Source organism: Phyllostomus discolor, chromosome 7 (assembly GCF_004126475.2).
Source record: "Phyllostomus discolor isolate MPI-MPIP mPhyDis1 chromosome 7, mPhyDis1.pri.v3, whole genome shotgun sequence".
In the NCBI taxonomy this organism is placed as follows: domain Eukaryota; kingdom Metazoa; phylum Chordata; class Mammalia; order Chiroptera; family Phyllostomidae; genus Phyllostomus; species Phyllostomus discolor.
In genome coordinates this window covers 55,843,731-55,858,058 of record NC_040909.2, presented here as the reverse complement: position 1 = coordinate 55,858,058, position 14,328 = coordinate 55,843,731, and the positions used below count along the sequence as shown (strand labels likewise).

The 14,328-nt window shown below is 39.5% G+C and overlaps 2 protein-coding genes across 2 annotated transcripts in view; one reads left to right on the top strand and one right to left on the bottom strand.

Annotated features, from left to right (window-relative positions):
• Positions 1 to 14,328, top strand: part of CADPS (calcium dependent secretion activator) — a 478,898-nt gene that overhangs the window by 85,948 nt on the left and 378,622 nt on the right.
• On the bottom strand, positions 1,378 to 11,001 carry LOC114501782 (60S ribosomal protein L30-like). The gene is given in 3 exon segments (XM_036031495.1): positions 1,378 to 1,742; positions 1,745 to 2,063; positions 10,951 to 11,001. Coding segments are annotated over 3 exon segments (549 nt in total). The 3' UTR covers positions 1,378 to 1,563.

Here is a 14,328-nt window from a genome sequence, read left to right as displayed (position 1 = left end):
TAATATCTTCCCTGGAGATTTCACTTTCCTAAACAAAACCTTGTATAGCACCCCATATCTTATAGGGTCAACAAGTTCAGGCTTTTCACCATGTCAAACATGACCATCTATTATGTGGCCAATGCCATCCTTACCTTGCACTTAATCACTTAGAGTTCCCCCCACCCCAATAGTGATTTCTGTACCCTTGTTTATGGTATTTCTGCTACCTCAATGCCTATCCCAACTTCCTTTCTTTAACTGTCTATTATTTCTTTTTTCAAAAAGCATCTCCTCTTTGTGTCTTGCAGGGAATCTCCCCCACCACACAGGTTAGGCTAAGCACCATAATACCAGTGGTAGACAGAACCTCTGTTGAAACCATCTACCCAGATCTGTCTTGCCCAATAGATGAAAAGATACATAATAGCCAAAATGTGTTTTATTTATCTATGTGCCCTGATGTCTGGCAATTTGTGGGCACCCAATAAACATTTGTTGAATGAATAAATGAATGCATGAGGGCCCATGAGGCAGGAAAGACCTTAAAAATAAAATTCTAGGGCACCAAAACACAAGTCTGAGGCATACAGCTAACACAAAGATGAGAAAATGTAGGTATTTGTTGAATCAGTGTTTATTGAACACCCGCTTGCTAGTGTAGGAAGTGCAGTGATGAACAAGATAAATAAGGACCCTACTTCACAGAGCTTACTTCTAGGGCATAGGCCAAGATTTTTACCAAAAACAAAACAAAACAAAAACAAAAACAAAAAATAGAACAGTAAGTTCTATGAAGAAATAAACAATCCTAAGGTGATAAGAGGATGGTAAGGGAAAGATTTAGATTGCATGGTCTCAGCAGACCTCTTTGAGAAAATTTGGAGATGATAACTCAAGGATGAGCGGGGGAACTAACCTTGCTAAGAGCTGGTGAGAGAGTATTCTAGTACAGCAAAGGCACTGAGGTAGGCCAATGTTCAGGATTTTGAGGAAGAGAAGGTCTATCATTATTATACAGAAGTGAGGTTGAGGAATTGAAGGGCCTGAGTTCAGGAGGAAGTTGGTCAGTAAAAATGAAGGTGGTACACTGGCCAGGTGGCTCAGTTGGTTGGATTGTCATCCCTTACACCAAAAGGTTATAGGTTTGACCCCCAGTTGGGACATGTATAGGAGACAACAATTCATGTTTCTCACATAGATATTTCTCTCCCTCCCTCTCTCTATAAAATCAATAAACATCATTGGGCGAGGAGTAAATAAATAAATAAAAATCATGGTGGCTGTGGATAACTGAGGCACAAGACTCAGACACCTGCAGAGAAAGGACTCCTTTGAGCCCATGAGGTTGTGGCTGGGAGATAAAGGTCTGAAGGAGAGCCTTCCACAGGCTAAGTATCAACATCCATATCCAATAAACCAAGGTGCAAGAGAAGGAAGATAGATTCTTGAAATTTCTTCACTTGAACTACTGAGACTAGAACATTCATTAGGAAGGGCTCTTGAAATCTTTACCACTTTGCCCCTGCTTTGTAAATATATACCACAGGTTTTCTAACCCACAAAAAATGTATCAGCAGGGCCCTAGGGAGCCACAGGTAGTGCCATAAAGAACATTGGAAATGATGTCGGTTCTATTTTTCTTTCTTTTTTTTCCCCATTTTTAAACCAAGCTCTGGCCAGCTTTATTAAAGAAAAATTTTGCATGATTTCCTTTTCACCAGTCTTTTCTGGCATGCTTCTAATGATACCAGAATCACCTGATCAATTATAGCCAGTGTGCACACTCTGTAGTATTTTCCACATGCTGGGCCCAACTCGATATTATCACCACTATAGTGATGGGCACCAGTCTTGGCCAACATAGCATAGTACTTTATTTCAGGTCTCCTCAGGGTGGGACAGTTGTTGGCAAGGATAACCAGTTTGGCTTTGCCTTGTCTGATCATATTCTGAGTCTGCTTGTACCCCAGCATGTACTTGCCACTTTTCATAACAAGTTGGAGCCTAGAGTTGATCAACTCCAGTGACTTTTTCATTTTCTTATAGCCACCATCTTCCTGCCTTAAGTGCAGGATGGACACCTACCAAGTGCAGCTGCTTAGATGGGCAGGGAACCAGAAAGGAAGGATTTCCCATCATATTTTTCATTATTGTTCAACAAAAATGCAATAACAATAAAAACTAATCTCAATGATCACTTATGTCAGTGACTGACTGTTTCGAACTACTCATAACACAATGCTTAACACATGGAGTCGAGTCAGACTCCCTGAGTTCAAACACTACCTCTTGCACTTTTCAGCTGTGCCTAATCCAGTGCCTGGTTCCATGGACAGATACTGCTGCCACCTGATGAGGTACCAGGTATAATTAGCTGACCGATTGAAAGATCAGTTGGTTGCTTGATCAACTAATGGAATGTGATGGAAAGTTGAACAGATGTCTCTAGAGTGGTGTTTCTCATGTGTTATTTTGCATGTGAGTCACATGGAGATCTTGCGAAAATGCAGATTCTGGTTCAGCAGGTTCCACATAGGAAATGAGATTCTACATTTCTAACAGACTCCTAGATAATGTTGTTGTTGGTCCATGGACCACACATACTTTTCATTGCAGAGCTTTAACCTGGGCTGTCCAGTGAGGAAGCCACAAAACATATGTAGCTATTTCTTTTTAAAATTATTAATTTTTAAGTTACAGTTGACATTCAATATTACATTAGTTTCGGGTGTATAGCATGTTGGTTAAACATTTATATAACTTACAAAGTGATCCCCTCAATAAGTCTAGTACCCACATGGCACCATAAATAGTTAGTAGAATATTATTGACAGCATTCCCTTTGCTGTACTTTACATCACCGAAGGTAAAGGAATTAAGAACTACAGATTGGCAGTTACAAAGTAGCTACAGGTAGCTCTTTAGATTTAAAACAATTACAATTAAAATTCAGTTTCTCATTCACACTAGTCACATTTCAAGTGTTAAATAGCCACATGTGAGAGTTGTCCTTATATTAGAGAGGCAGATATGCAATACTTCTATCAGCACAAAAATTCCTATTGGACTGAAATGCTACAGAATATTCAGTTAGTATAAAAAAAATTTATTATAAGAATCCCAAATACATTCATATCTTAGTACATTGTCCTGAAAAAGAATGTCTTTTCTCATCATCTCTTGTGTTATCCTAACTATACATCAAATACATGAATCTTCTATTGAAATGGCAATATTGCACAGACAGTACTAATAAATATACTTAGTTAGCTAGGACCCAACACATGTGCTTGAGACAAAAAGGCACTGCTTTTAAAACAACAAACCACAGAATTGTCATGACTCTAAAACCACCAGCACTTTATTGAAAGTGTTTTAATTGGAGGACTTCCAGCAAGATGGAGGCATAGGTGGACCTCCATGCACCATACCTCCACGCACAACCAAGATCAGAACAACAATTTAGAGGCAGAATAATACCCAGAACTGACAGAGAATTTATCTGAATGGAAGTTGGACAGCCAAGAAGTTGAAGTAGACCCGTTCATCCAGACCAGTAGGAGGGGCAGAGAGGAGCAGCCGGCATGGGTCACAGCACGCGGAGAACAGGGTGAATTGGGCACATAAGGCAACCGGAAGCATGTAAGGCATCTGGGGAGCACAAGATCACAGTGGGTGGACCCTGAATATGCAAGCGGCATCTGGCAGACCCAATGAGGCAGCGGTTGTGGACCAGGGCAGAGTGCGCAACCCAGGATCCCAGAGAAGGGACTGAGGTCCCAGGAGAATGGAGATACCACCATTGTTCGCTCCTGCCCCCGCCCCCACCCCTGCCCCCACATACAACATCACAATCTAGCAACTAGGGTACCCAGCCCTGGTGAACACCTAAGGCTCCACCCCTCACCTTAACAGGAGCGACCAGACCAAAAAAAAAGGGAAAAAAAGAGAGAGAGAGAGATGTCTCAAACAGAAGAACAGATCAATGCCCCAGGACACATCCTTTTGAGTGACTAAGAGATAGCCAATCTAGCAGGTGCACAGTTCAAAACATTGGTGATCAGGAAGCTCACAGAATTGGTTGATTTTGGGCACAAATTAGATGAGAAAATGCAGGTTACCATAAAAGAGATGAAGGAAGATGCATGGCGAACCAATAGTGATGGGAAGGAAACTGGGTCTCAAAACAATAGATTGGACCAGAAGGAAGAAAAAAACAACCAGTCAGGAAAGAATGGAGAAATAAGAATTCAAAAAAATGAGGAGAAGCTTAGGAACCTCCAGGACATCTTTAAACATTCCAACATCCAAATTATAGGGGTACCAGAAGGGGAAGAGGAAAAGCAACAGATTGAAAATGTATTTGAACAAATAATAAAGGAGGACTTCCCCATTCTGGAAAAGGAAATAGACTTCCAGGAAATCCAGAAAGCTCAGAGAGCCCCAAAGAAGTTGGACCCAAGAAGAGACACACCAAGGCACATCATCATTACATTAGCCAAGGTAAAAATGAAGGCCAGAATCCTCGAAGCAGCAAGAGATAAGGAGACAGTAACCTACAAAGGAGTTCCCATTAGACTGTCAGCTGATTTCTCAAAAGAGACCTTACAGGCAAGAAGGGGCTGGAAAGAAGTATTCCAAGTCATGAAAGACAAGGACCTATATCCCAGATTACTCTATCCAGCAAAGCTTTCATTTAGAATGGAAGGGCAGATAAAGTGCTTCTCAGATAAGGTCAAGTTAAAGGAGTTCATCATCACCAAGTCCTTATTTTACAAAATGTTAAAGGAACTTATCTAAGAAAAGAAGATAAAGAAAAAGCATGTGTAGTAGAAGGACAGCAAACTCACAATTATTAACAACCACACCTAAAGCAAAACCAAAAGAAACTAAGCAAACAACTAGAACAGGAACAGAACCACAGAAATGGAGGTCACATGGAGGGTTAGCAACAGGGGAGTGGGAGGAGGAGAGAGGGGGAAAAGGTACAGAGAATAAGTAGCATAGATTGTAGGTTGAAAATAGATAGGGGGAGCATAAGAATAGTATGGGAAATGTAGAAGCTAAAGAACTTATAAGTATGACACATGGACATGACTAAAGGGGGGATATGGGTAGGAGAGGGTGTAAAGGGTGGAGGGGAGTGAAGGGGAAAAATGGGACAACTGTAATAGCATAATCAATAAAATATATTTTTAAAAAAAGAAAGTGTTTTAATTGGATTCTGAAAACCATAGGAGGTGTATCTGCAAACCCAACAGTTTCTGGTGCTTTCTAGTCACAAAAAAAAGCAGTCTATGACTTTTCTCCACACAGCTTTGTCAAGGACTGGACTTCCATGGATGCCCAGGGGTCTAAAGTCCACAGCCACTGTCAACAGAGTAAGGAAATCATTTGATTATTGACAGTATCCTTAAAACTCATTTTGTCCAATCCTGTCATTTTACAGGTGAGTAAACAAAGGCTCAAAGAGGAGCTATGGTGTGCAGTTAGGGTTAGTTAGAGCTCATCTTAAGTGCATGGTGGTATTGCTGAATTGATGTGAGTCGAGCTGATTTTCCCCTACTGAATTATCTGAGTGACACAATGAGTACTGAAGATAACGTGTTTTACTTCTCTTTCTTTGTATTCTGTCAAAGATATGCATAAAGACATTAGAATTAGAAACGAATTGTCTGGAATGAAAATGCATAAGGCTATAACATTTATAAAGTAATTTCTTTTTGTATCAGTGGAACTATTCATTATAGGAATTTAGAAAATACAATAAAAAATTCAGGTCACCTATAACAGTCAGGGATACTACTGTAAATTTGGTGATTAAGTAGCCTTCTTATTTTTCTGTGTGATTTATAAAAATAGATCATATACACTTTTTCATGATTATCGATATTTTTCCAAGTTATTTTATAAGACTCTAAATCATTTGTAGTGGCTAAAGTCATGTTACAGAACACAACAAGGGGAGCCTGGGATGATATACTATTATTGAAAGAAGGCCCGGGTCCATTATGTCCGCCGCCATAGGAAAGACGTCTCTCAATGCCAGAGATTCATGAAAAGGAAAGGAAATGTTTATTTAATGCTATACTAACTTAAAGTAGTGACCTAATGTCTTCACCAAAATCCTAAAGTCCCTTAAAACACCCACAAACAGACACAGTCCTTCTTTCCTTCCCCCTTTGCCCAGTCCAGAGTACCATATCTCAGGAAAGGAAATAGAAGTCCATGGCTTAGGCAGTCCTCTGGTTCTTCCCAGTTAGTACTCGATCTCGCCTGGGAGACCTCCCTGGGTTCCCAGCACCCTCGGCTGAGTCACTGGGATCTCTGCTAAAACCAGGTGGTGGTTCCCCCTTCTAAAGCTGTGGGGGTCCCCACTCTGCCAGGCCGCGTGGTTCTCTCCTCCAGGGCTGTGCATGGTTCACCTTCCTAAAGCAGCATGGTTCTCTTTCTCAGGGCTGCCGCGTGGGTCTCCCCTCAATGGCCACCAAGTCTGGGTTTTTAATCCCTGTGGCCATTCTTCCTCTGCAGCCTCATTTCCGACTCCTCCCACACTCAGCTTCACATGCCAGAACTCGTATCCTTCCAGCTTTACTGGGCTGCCATCATGAGTCTGGGCAGGCGTGGCCCAATGTCCTGGAGCCAATCCTCTCTGAGCTCCCACGCAGGCGCTGTAACGCAGGGGACCTGCCCCCCCCCCCCCCAGTAACATCTAGGTGGGGAAGTTACTTCTGGGTGGGGAAGTTACTTCTGTTCCCCTGTCTTAGAGCTGATCACAGCTACTTAACATATCTATGCAACCAGTCAAAGGTTATAGATATGCCAAACGGCCACGCCAGAGCTTAGCTGCAAGGCTGTTGCTATGCTAAACAGCTCTCAAGGGCCCTGCTCCATTTGTCCCTTCCCCCAACCCACACCCTGGGCTGGGGGATGGAGACATCTTAAAATCTCCTGGACACCTTAAGTTCTGGACCCCATTTCAAATGACTATTTGGGGCCCCCTTCTTGGCTGCACCCTGTAACAGTAATATTCCATTATATGGTAATGTCAAAATGCATACCATTTGGATCACAGTTGTTCAACATTTACAGTGCTATTTTGTTTCCTTTATCATAAACAACCTTGTGATGAGTGTCATTGTAGGAGAAATTGACATGATCTTCTATAGGATAAATTCATAAAATTATAACTGTTCAGCCAAGTTTTTAAAAAGATTTTAAGCCTTCAGATGTAAGTTTTCAAATTTACTTCCAGAAACTTTATACTCACTTTGGCTGATGTGGCTCATTTGGTTGGAATGTTGTCCCATAAACTGAAAGGTCACGGGTTTGATTCCCATCAGGGCACATGCCTATGTTGCAGGTTAAGTCCCCAGTCAGGGCATGTAGGCAAGGCAACCGATTAATGTTTCTCACTCGATGTTCCTTGCTCTCTCTCTGTCTCTCTCTCTCTCCTCCCTCTCTGAAATCAATAAAGATGCCCTTGGGTAAGGATTTTTTGAAAAAGCTTATACTTGTGTATCCAAGATGAAACAAATAAAAGTAAACTCCTTGAGTATGGGCTACAGCTATTTTATGCAAGACACTATATACAGAGCTCAGAATGCTATCTAAAACATAGTAGGCCCTCAATAAATAGTTATTAGCCCAGAGCTTAGCACGTAATGGTGCTTCATAAATGTTAACTACAATTATTACTTTCTTTAAAGTTGTTATAATTCTCATTACACACACATTCACACTACACAGGCAATATTTTTATAGCTTTATTTGGAATTATGTCTATGAACAAACATAAAACTTCTGAAAAACTCCAACCTACTCTCTTTTATATTCTCACCTGGATTGCTTCCTTTGTCATTTATCTCTGAGACACATTCAGTGTGAAACTGGTTGCTGCCTTTTTCCTTTTTTTTTTGCCCAGCGTATTTTCCTTGCTATCACTTGATGTCTGCTCATGCTCAAAGATACAACCCTTGGGGCAAATGAGTCTAAGCAAAATACTATTGAGTTTATGAACAATAAAGAGAATAATAACAATTACATCATCTCCAACATAAGTGCTTTTTAGAGGGTCTGCTGCTTGGACTCACGTACTCTTCCCCTTTTGGTGGGAGGAATATATTAGGGTTATTAAAAACATTGGCTTAAGTTGGAACTTATAGTCTGCTGACCTGGTTCGGGTCTCTCAGTCTTGGTTTCCTCAGTTGTAATGGCAGTGCCTACTTCTCAGCATTGTCAAGACATCCCCTGAGATAATGCAAGTAAAGCTCTTCACACCAAATCTAGCTCAGAGTGAACACCCAGGAAACAATGGTCATCAATAATATCAGAACTTTATCAATAATAGTGATTGAGAAGTAAATATGTGTACACTTTCATATTCTGTGGTTCTCTTTTATGGACTTGACCTTTACTTCCAAATTCTGAGTGATCAATGCATTAGATTTTTCTGAGTCTACCACTTGAAGAAAATTGGACCTAAAGTTGCATAACAAATGCTTCTGGCAAGCCAGAGATCCAGAAAAATGTTGGAACTGAAACTTTGACCAAAGTGTCTTTCTATTCCCATTTCAAAGTGCCAGACTACTTCATGATAATCTTACTAATGTGTTGGTGAGGATAATGATCATCAGGATGCTGATGAAAGCTTGCATAAAATAAGTGCTTATTTTTGGCTAGGCAGAGTACATTCATATAGTATCTCATTTAATCTTCACAACAACCACAATGTAGGTGTTGCTATTCCCAGAAGCTGAGAGATTTTATTAATTTGCTCAAGACCACACAGCTGGGAACTGTAGTGTTCCATCAGTTTTATATGGAACCAAAATCTGTGCTTTTAACCACAACATTCTGCCCCATAAAACCAACCATTCAGAAGCTAGTCCCTGTGATGCGTGGGTCACCGGCCAGCAGTGATCACGGAACACTGCAGATGACTCATCAAAATTCGAGAAAAACATACAAAGAGACAACCAGGTCCTGTGGGGGAATAGGAACAGCAGGGCCACTCCTCACATGGGGAGCGAGCCACTTGGCCACCCTCCCTGGTGGGGAGAGTGCGCCGGTTCCCTTCTGGAGAGGCTTTTTATTGGTTTTGTTTGAATAAGAATTCAGGTAAAAGCTCATTACTCATTGCTAGGAAGTAAGGATCAAACAATAGATAACAAGGAAGTCTGAGGGCCTATTTTGAGTCAGGGTCAAAGAGCTGTAAAACTTTGAGGAACAAACTAACTTCCTCCTTGGACCCTTCTCATTCAACTGAGAGCATTCTAAACAAAGTAGGTTTCACTGGAATTTACATGTTCTTAGGCCTGATCACCCAGGGAATCTGCCCTTTTCAGCACAGAGCTGCACCACCCTGTCATTGTTTCAGGCTTAGGTGGAGCAAGGGAACTAAGGCAACCAAGAGATAAGGAAATTTTCTCCCAGATGATGAGGACTCAGGCTATGTCAAAGCCAAGGAGCGAGGGTCCATCGCCCCCTTTTGCTGTAGCCCCCAAAGTCCTTCTTTTGGGGGCCTCCCACGTGATCGTGCCTGTCATATCATTCCACCCTTGGGGAACCTTACCCATCTTTGGCTAACCGACCAAGCTTTGGGGTTCAGTTATGAATGAAGCAGAAGAAGCAGTGCTCCTCCCAGGGATATAAGCTTTTGTCTCCTTGCTGGCTTACGGTTCCAAGGGCGTTCTCTTAGCCTTAGCCTAGGCAGGGGTTAAAGCTTCTGATACAAGGCAGGGCGGTTCCCAACATCCCTGCTCTCAGCAGAAATCAATGAGAACTTTTCTTCTGATCACTGAAATGACTCCCAAAGTACCGGGATTAAATATGCAGCCATATCAGATCAAATTAGAACTTAAGCTCTGTCCTATTTAAGATCAGTGGAAAATACCCTAAACCACTAGCCTTTCAAAGTTGAAGTTCAGTGAAATTTACCTTTAAAATCTTCTTGGAAAAAGATCTGAGTGAAATCCCACTTTTCTTTGTAAAAAGAGGTTTATTTTGCCCATATTCATTAGCTTTCTGGTTGAGCGCTCAGAGGAGCTAGACACAGATTATTCAAACAAACAAGTCATCTGCTTGAAAGCACACTAATAACCTTGTTATCTAGGAGGGGCCCTGGCTGCAGGACCATGTCATTGAATCAGCAGCTAGAGAAAGGACTAAAGTACACATGCAGTAGCTTTGCAGAATGATCAAATACATCTCTGTGGGTCATCCAAGCCATTTTGATAGGTCTTTAAAAGACAGGGATTGTAGACTAATGTTTTAGTGTTTTTCCAAGACACACAACGTAAAAATAAAAACCGTAACCTGTACTTAGGATAATCAGTTTTATATAACTTAAAGTAATTGAATAAATAAATTAAAAACAAATATTCAGTACTTTTTTTGTGTGGGACTGATGGGCTGATTTACATATATGGTAATGAAAAAGTACCAGCATGTTAACTTTATTATAATTTGTATTACTTTCTCTGTAGTTCCTAATGTACTTAATTATTGACTCTGGATATTTGCACTTATGTACTTGATTCTGAATGAGTAAATAAATGTTACTAAATGTAAGAAAAAAAGTAAAAGACAGGGATTGAAGGTATGAATCTTGTTTAGGTGGACATTGAGAGATGAGTAACTTTCCATGAGTCATAGACTTCCTAGCTGTCCCCACAGTAAAAGGCATGCTCATCTCAACTTTCTCTTAACTCAGTTTGTTCTCATTTAAGGAAACCCAGGGACACAGAAACTGTATGATGCAGCCATATGAGCAGAACCTGAGAGGAAGCTAGAGAAAAAAACATAGGGTAACAAGTGCTGGCCCCATGCCCAATCTGATTTCTTCCAAGAGCTTCTTATTTTTTATTCATGTACTTTTTAAACAAATTAAGGGAGGTAACTAGTAGGGGAAGGTATTGTGTGCTCTGTCCTTCACTTATTTCAGAGTTGACTTTGTGTGGTACAAACCATACCATTCAAATGAGCTTTGAGGGACACCCGACCTAGTTGATCAGCCATGCCTTTAATAAACTGCCAAAATAAGTTACGGAATTTTTTATGCAACTGTGAGGTTCTCAAAAAGACACATTGAAGGTTACTTGAATTTTATTATTTAGGATATAACATGGATGGTAGTGACTGGACAGCTGTATTACATCATGGTAAGGATGATGACAAGGATGATGATGATGATGATGATGATGATGATAGCACCTAACATTTTGGTATATTTGCCATGTGCCAAGGACAGAGCTAAAACTTCATACGTTATCTCATTTAGTCTTTATAACAGTTATAATGAAAACACTATTAATATGCCTATTTCAAAAACCAACAAACTGAGCCATAGAGAAGCAAAACTATTTGTCCCAATGAGCAATAAATCTTGAATTCAAACTCAAATAATCTGATCCCAAAATGAAGACACTTAATCATTATATTCATGGTCTTCAAAAATTGTTGAACACAAAACCCATCAATAAAACATTTTGAGGACACCCCTCTTTATAAATACTTATTTATTAATAACTAACACTATACTAATATATTATGTACACAATAATACATATAAAGTATAAATTTAAAAGTATGAAAGCAAGATGAAATAATGTTTGGTTTTATTATATTTATCAGTAGAAGGAAAGTATTTTTGATCTCATATAAAGATAATTATAATTAATGTTTTGATGTCAGTAGTATGCATAAATATACCTCAGTATTTTTGAAAAATTTTAATGCTTTGTGGATTAGTAACTCAAAGGCCCAGTTTTGAGGTTTTTTTCACTATTTGCTAATGACTGGAATAGATGTTTTAGAAAGATTCGTAGACCCAAATGAAAGGTAGATGTTATTGGCCACACCCTCAAAATCAAGATATCTGTGTTTCAGTTCTTCCCACCAGTTATACAGAGATGTTTGTGGAAATCCAGCTATTAAGTTGCTATCTTTTCTAATGTCAATTAATTGCTATTCAATAAATGTTGGATCTTTATATATTTTAAAAACTTTGTGTAAAACTTACTAATACTCTTAGTTCAGAACCTCTAAAAGCTGATTAATGAGTTTAATACAATTGTTGCCAATATTTTTAAGAGATTTTTATAGGTATATCAAGTATATGGACACACTGTGATATCACATAATAAAAGAATCATTTCCAAAAACAGTTCTGCTTTCAAATTGCTCTCTCCATAACTGCAGTTAAAAAAAGAGTTTGTCCTTATGTCCTAGCTGCTTGGTATTTATGTGGCCTGCTAATGTGGACTTCAAACCATGATTAGCATATATCTCAAGACAGTATTCAAGAAAGGGCATGGTTCAGTGTTGATGATTATTTTTATTTCAAATGTTTTCCTCATATTTTTACATTGAGGAGAAGCTCATCTTTGTTTTTGTCTTGTAATATTGCTGATGAGGAATAAGAGTAGAAGTATTGATTCTGCCATTTTCCTATTCGCTTGTGCTAGTCTATTTCTACCTTAGACAGGAATGGTAGGTAGAAAGCTGATAGGTCTTTAATGGCATCACATTGAGTTCTTTTCATGGCCTCTTAGTTTGAGGAATGGCCGGAGATCTCACCATTGTGAATGGGGTGAGTACAGCAGTTATATAAGAAGACTACTTTGGAATCAACCAAAAATAATTGCTGAATGGCAAAAGCAAGGCTCAAGGTGTGTATCATTTAAAATCCAGTTTTTCAAAATGTTCAAAGAACAATATAAGCAAATGAAACTTGTGGTGTTAGGAGGTTGAAACTCACCCATACCGTGGTGAAGTTAATTTAGCTCTAACTAACGCTAGTCACTTACATTCCCCACCACTGTTTCAACCACCAGCGTTACATCACTCACTAACTTAAAAAAACTGTTTCTAAATTATGAAAATATCAAATGTATATATAAAAGTAGAGATGTTAGTGTAATAAACTCTCATGTTCCCACCACCCAGCTTACTGATTGTCACTATATAGTCAGTCTGTTTCATCTATATTCCCCATGCTTCCCTACTGAGTTATATAACAGGGAATCTCAGACATAGCATCACTGCATCCATAAACATTTTAGTATGAATGTCTAAAATATAAGGACCTATTTTTTTCTTGATGTATTTATTTTTTAACTTTTTATTGTTGTGCAAGTACAGTTGTCTTCATTTTCCCCCAACCATTCCCCCACCCAAGCCATCCCCATTTCCCACCCTTGATCCTATCCACCTTTGGTTTTGTCCATGTGTCCTTTATAGATGTTCCAGGAAACCCTTACCTCCTTTCCCTCCTATTATCCCCTCCCACCTCCCTCTGGTTACTGTCAGTTTATTCTTAATTTCATTGTCTCTGTTTATATTTTGCTTGCTTGTTTGTTTTGTAGATTAGGTTCCACTTATAGGTGAGATCATATGGTATTTGTCTTTCACTTAGCATAATGCCCTCCAGTTCTATCCATGCTGCTGCAAAGGGTAGGAGCTCCTTCTTTCTTTCTGCTGCATAGTATTCCATTGTGTAAATGTACCTCAGCATCACTAGCCATCACAGAGATGCAAATTAAAACCACAATGAGATACCACCTCACACCCGTCAGAATGGTCATCATAAACAAATCAACAAACAACAAGTGTTGGAGAGGATGTGGAGAAAGGGAACCCTAGTACACTGTTGCGGGGAATGCAGACTGATGCAGCCACTGTGGAAAACAGTAGGGAATTTCCTCAGAAAACTAAAAGTGGAACTGCCTTTTGACCCAGCAATTCCACTGCTGGGATTATACCCTAAGAGTCCTGAAAAACCAATCCAAAAGAACCTATGCACACCAATATTCATAGCAGCACAATTTACAATAGTCAAGTGCTGGAAGCAACCTAAGTGTCCATCAGTAAATGAATGGATCAAAAAACTATGATAAAGTAATTAAGCTCTGGCTGGAATAGCTCAGTGGATTGAGCGTGGGCTGCGAACCAAAGTGTTGCAGGTTCAACTCCCAGCCATGGCACATGCCTGGGTTGCAGGCCATAAGCCCCAGCAACCACACATTAATGTTTCTGTCTCTCTCACTCTCCCCCTCCCTTCCCTCTCTAAAAAATAAATAAAATATTTTTTTAAAAACTATGATAAAGTAATTAAAAAGAAAAAAAAGGAGAAAAAAAAACTATGGTACATTTACATGAAGGACCTGTTTTTTAAATATGACCTATGGTACCACTACAATACCTGATATGTTAACAATATCTCCTAATATAAATTATCAGTCCAATTTTCAACTTCCCTTAAAGTCTCACACGTATTTTGTAGTTTGTTCATTGAAATCAGTTTCCAAATAAGGGCATGCATTTTAATTGATTGATATAGGATTT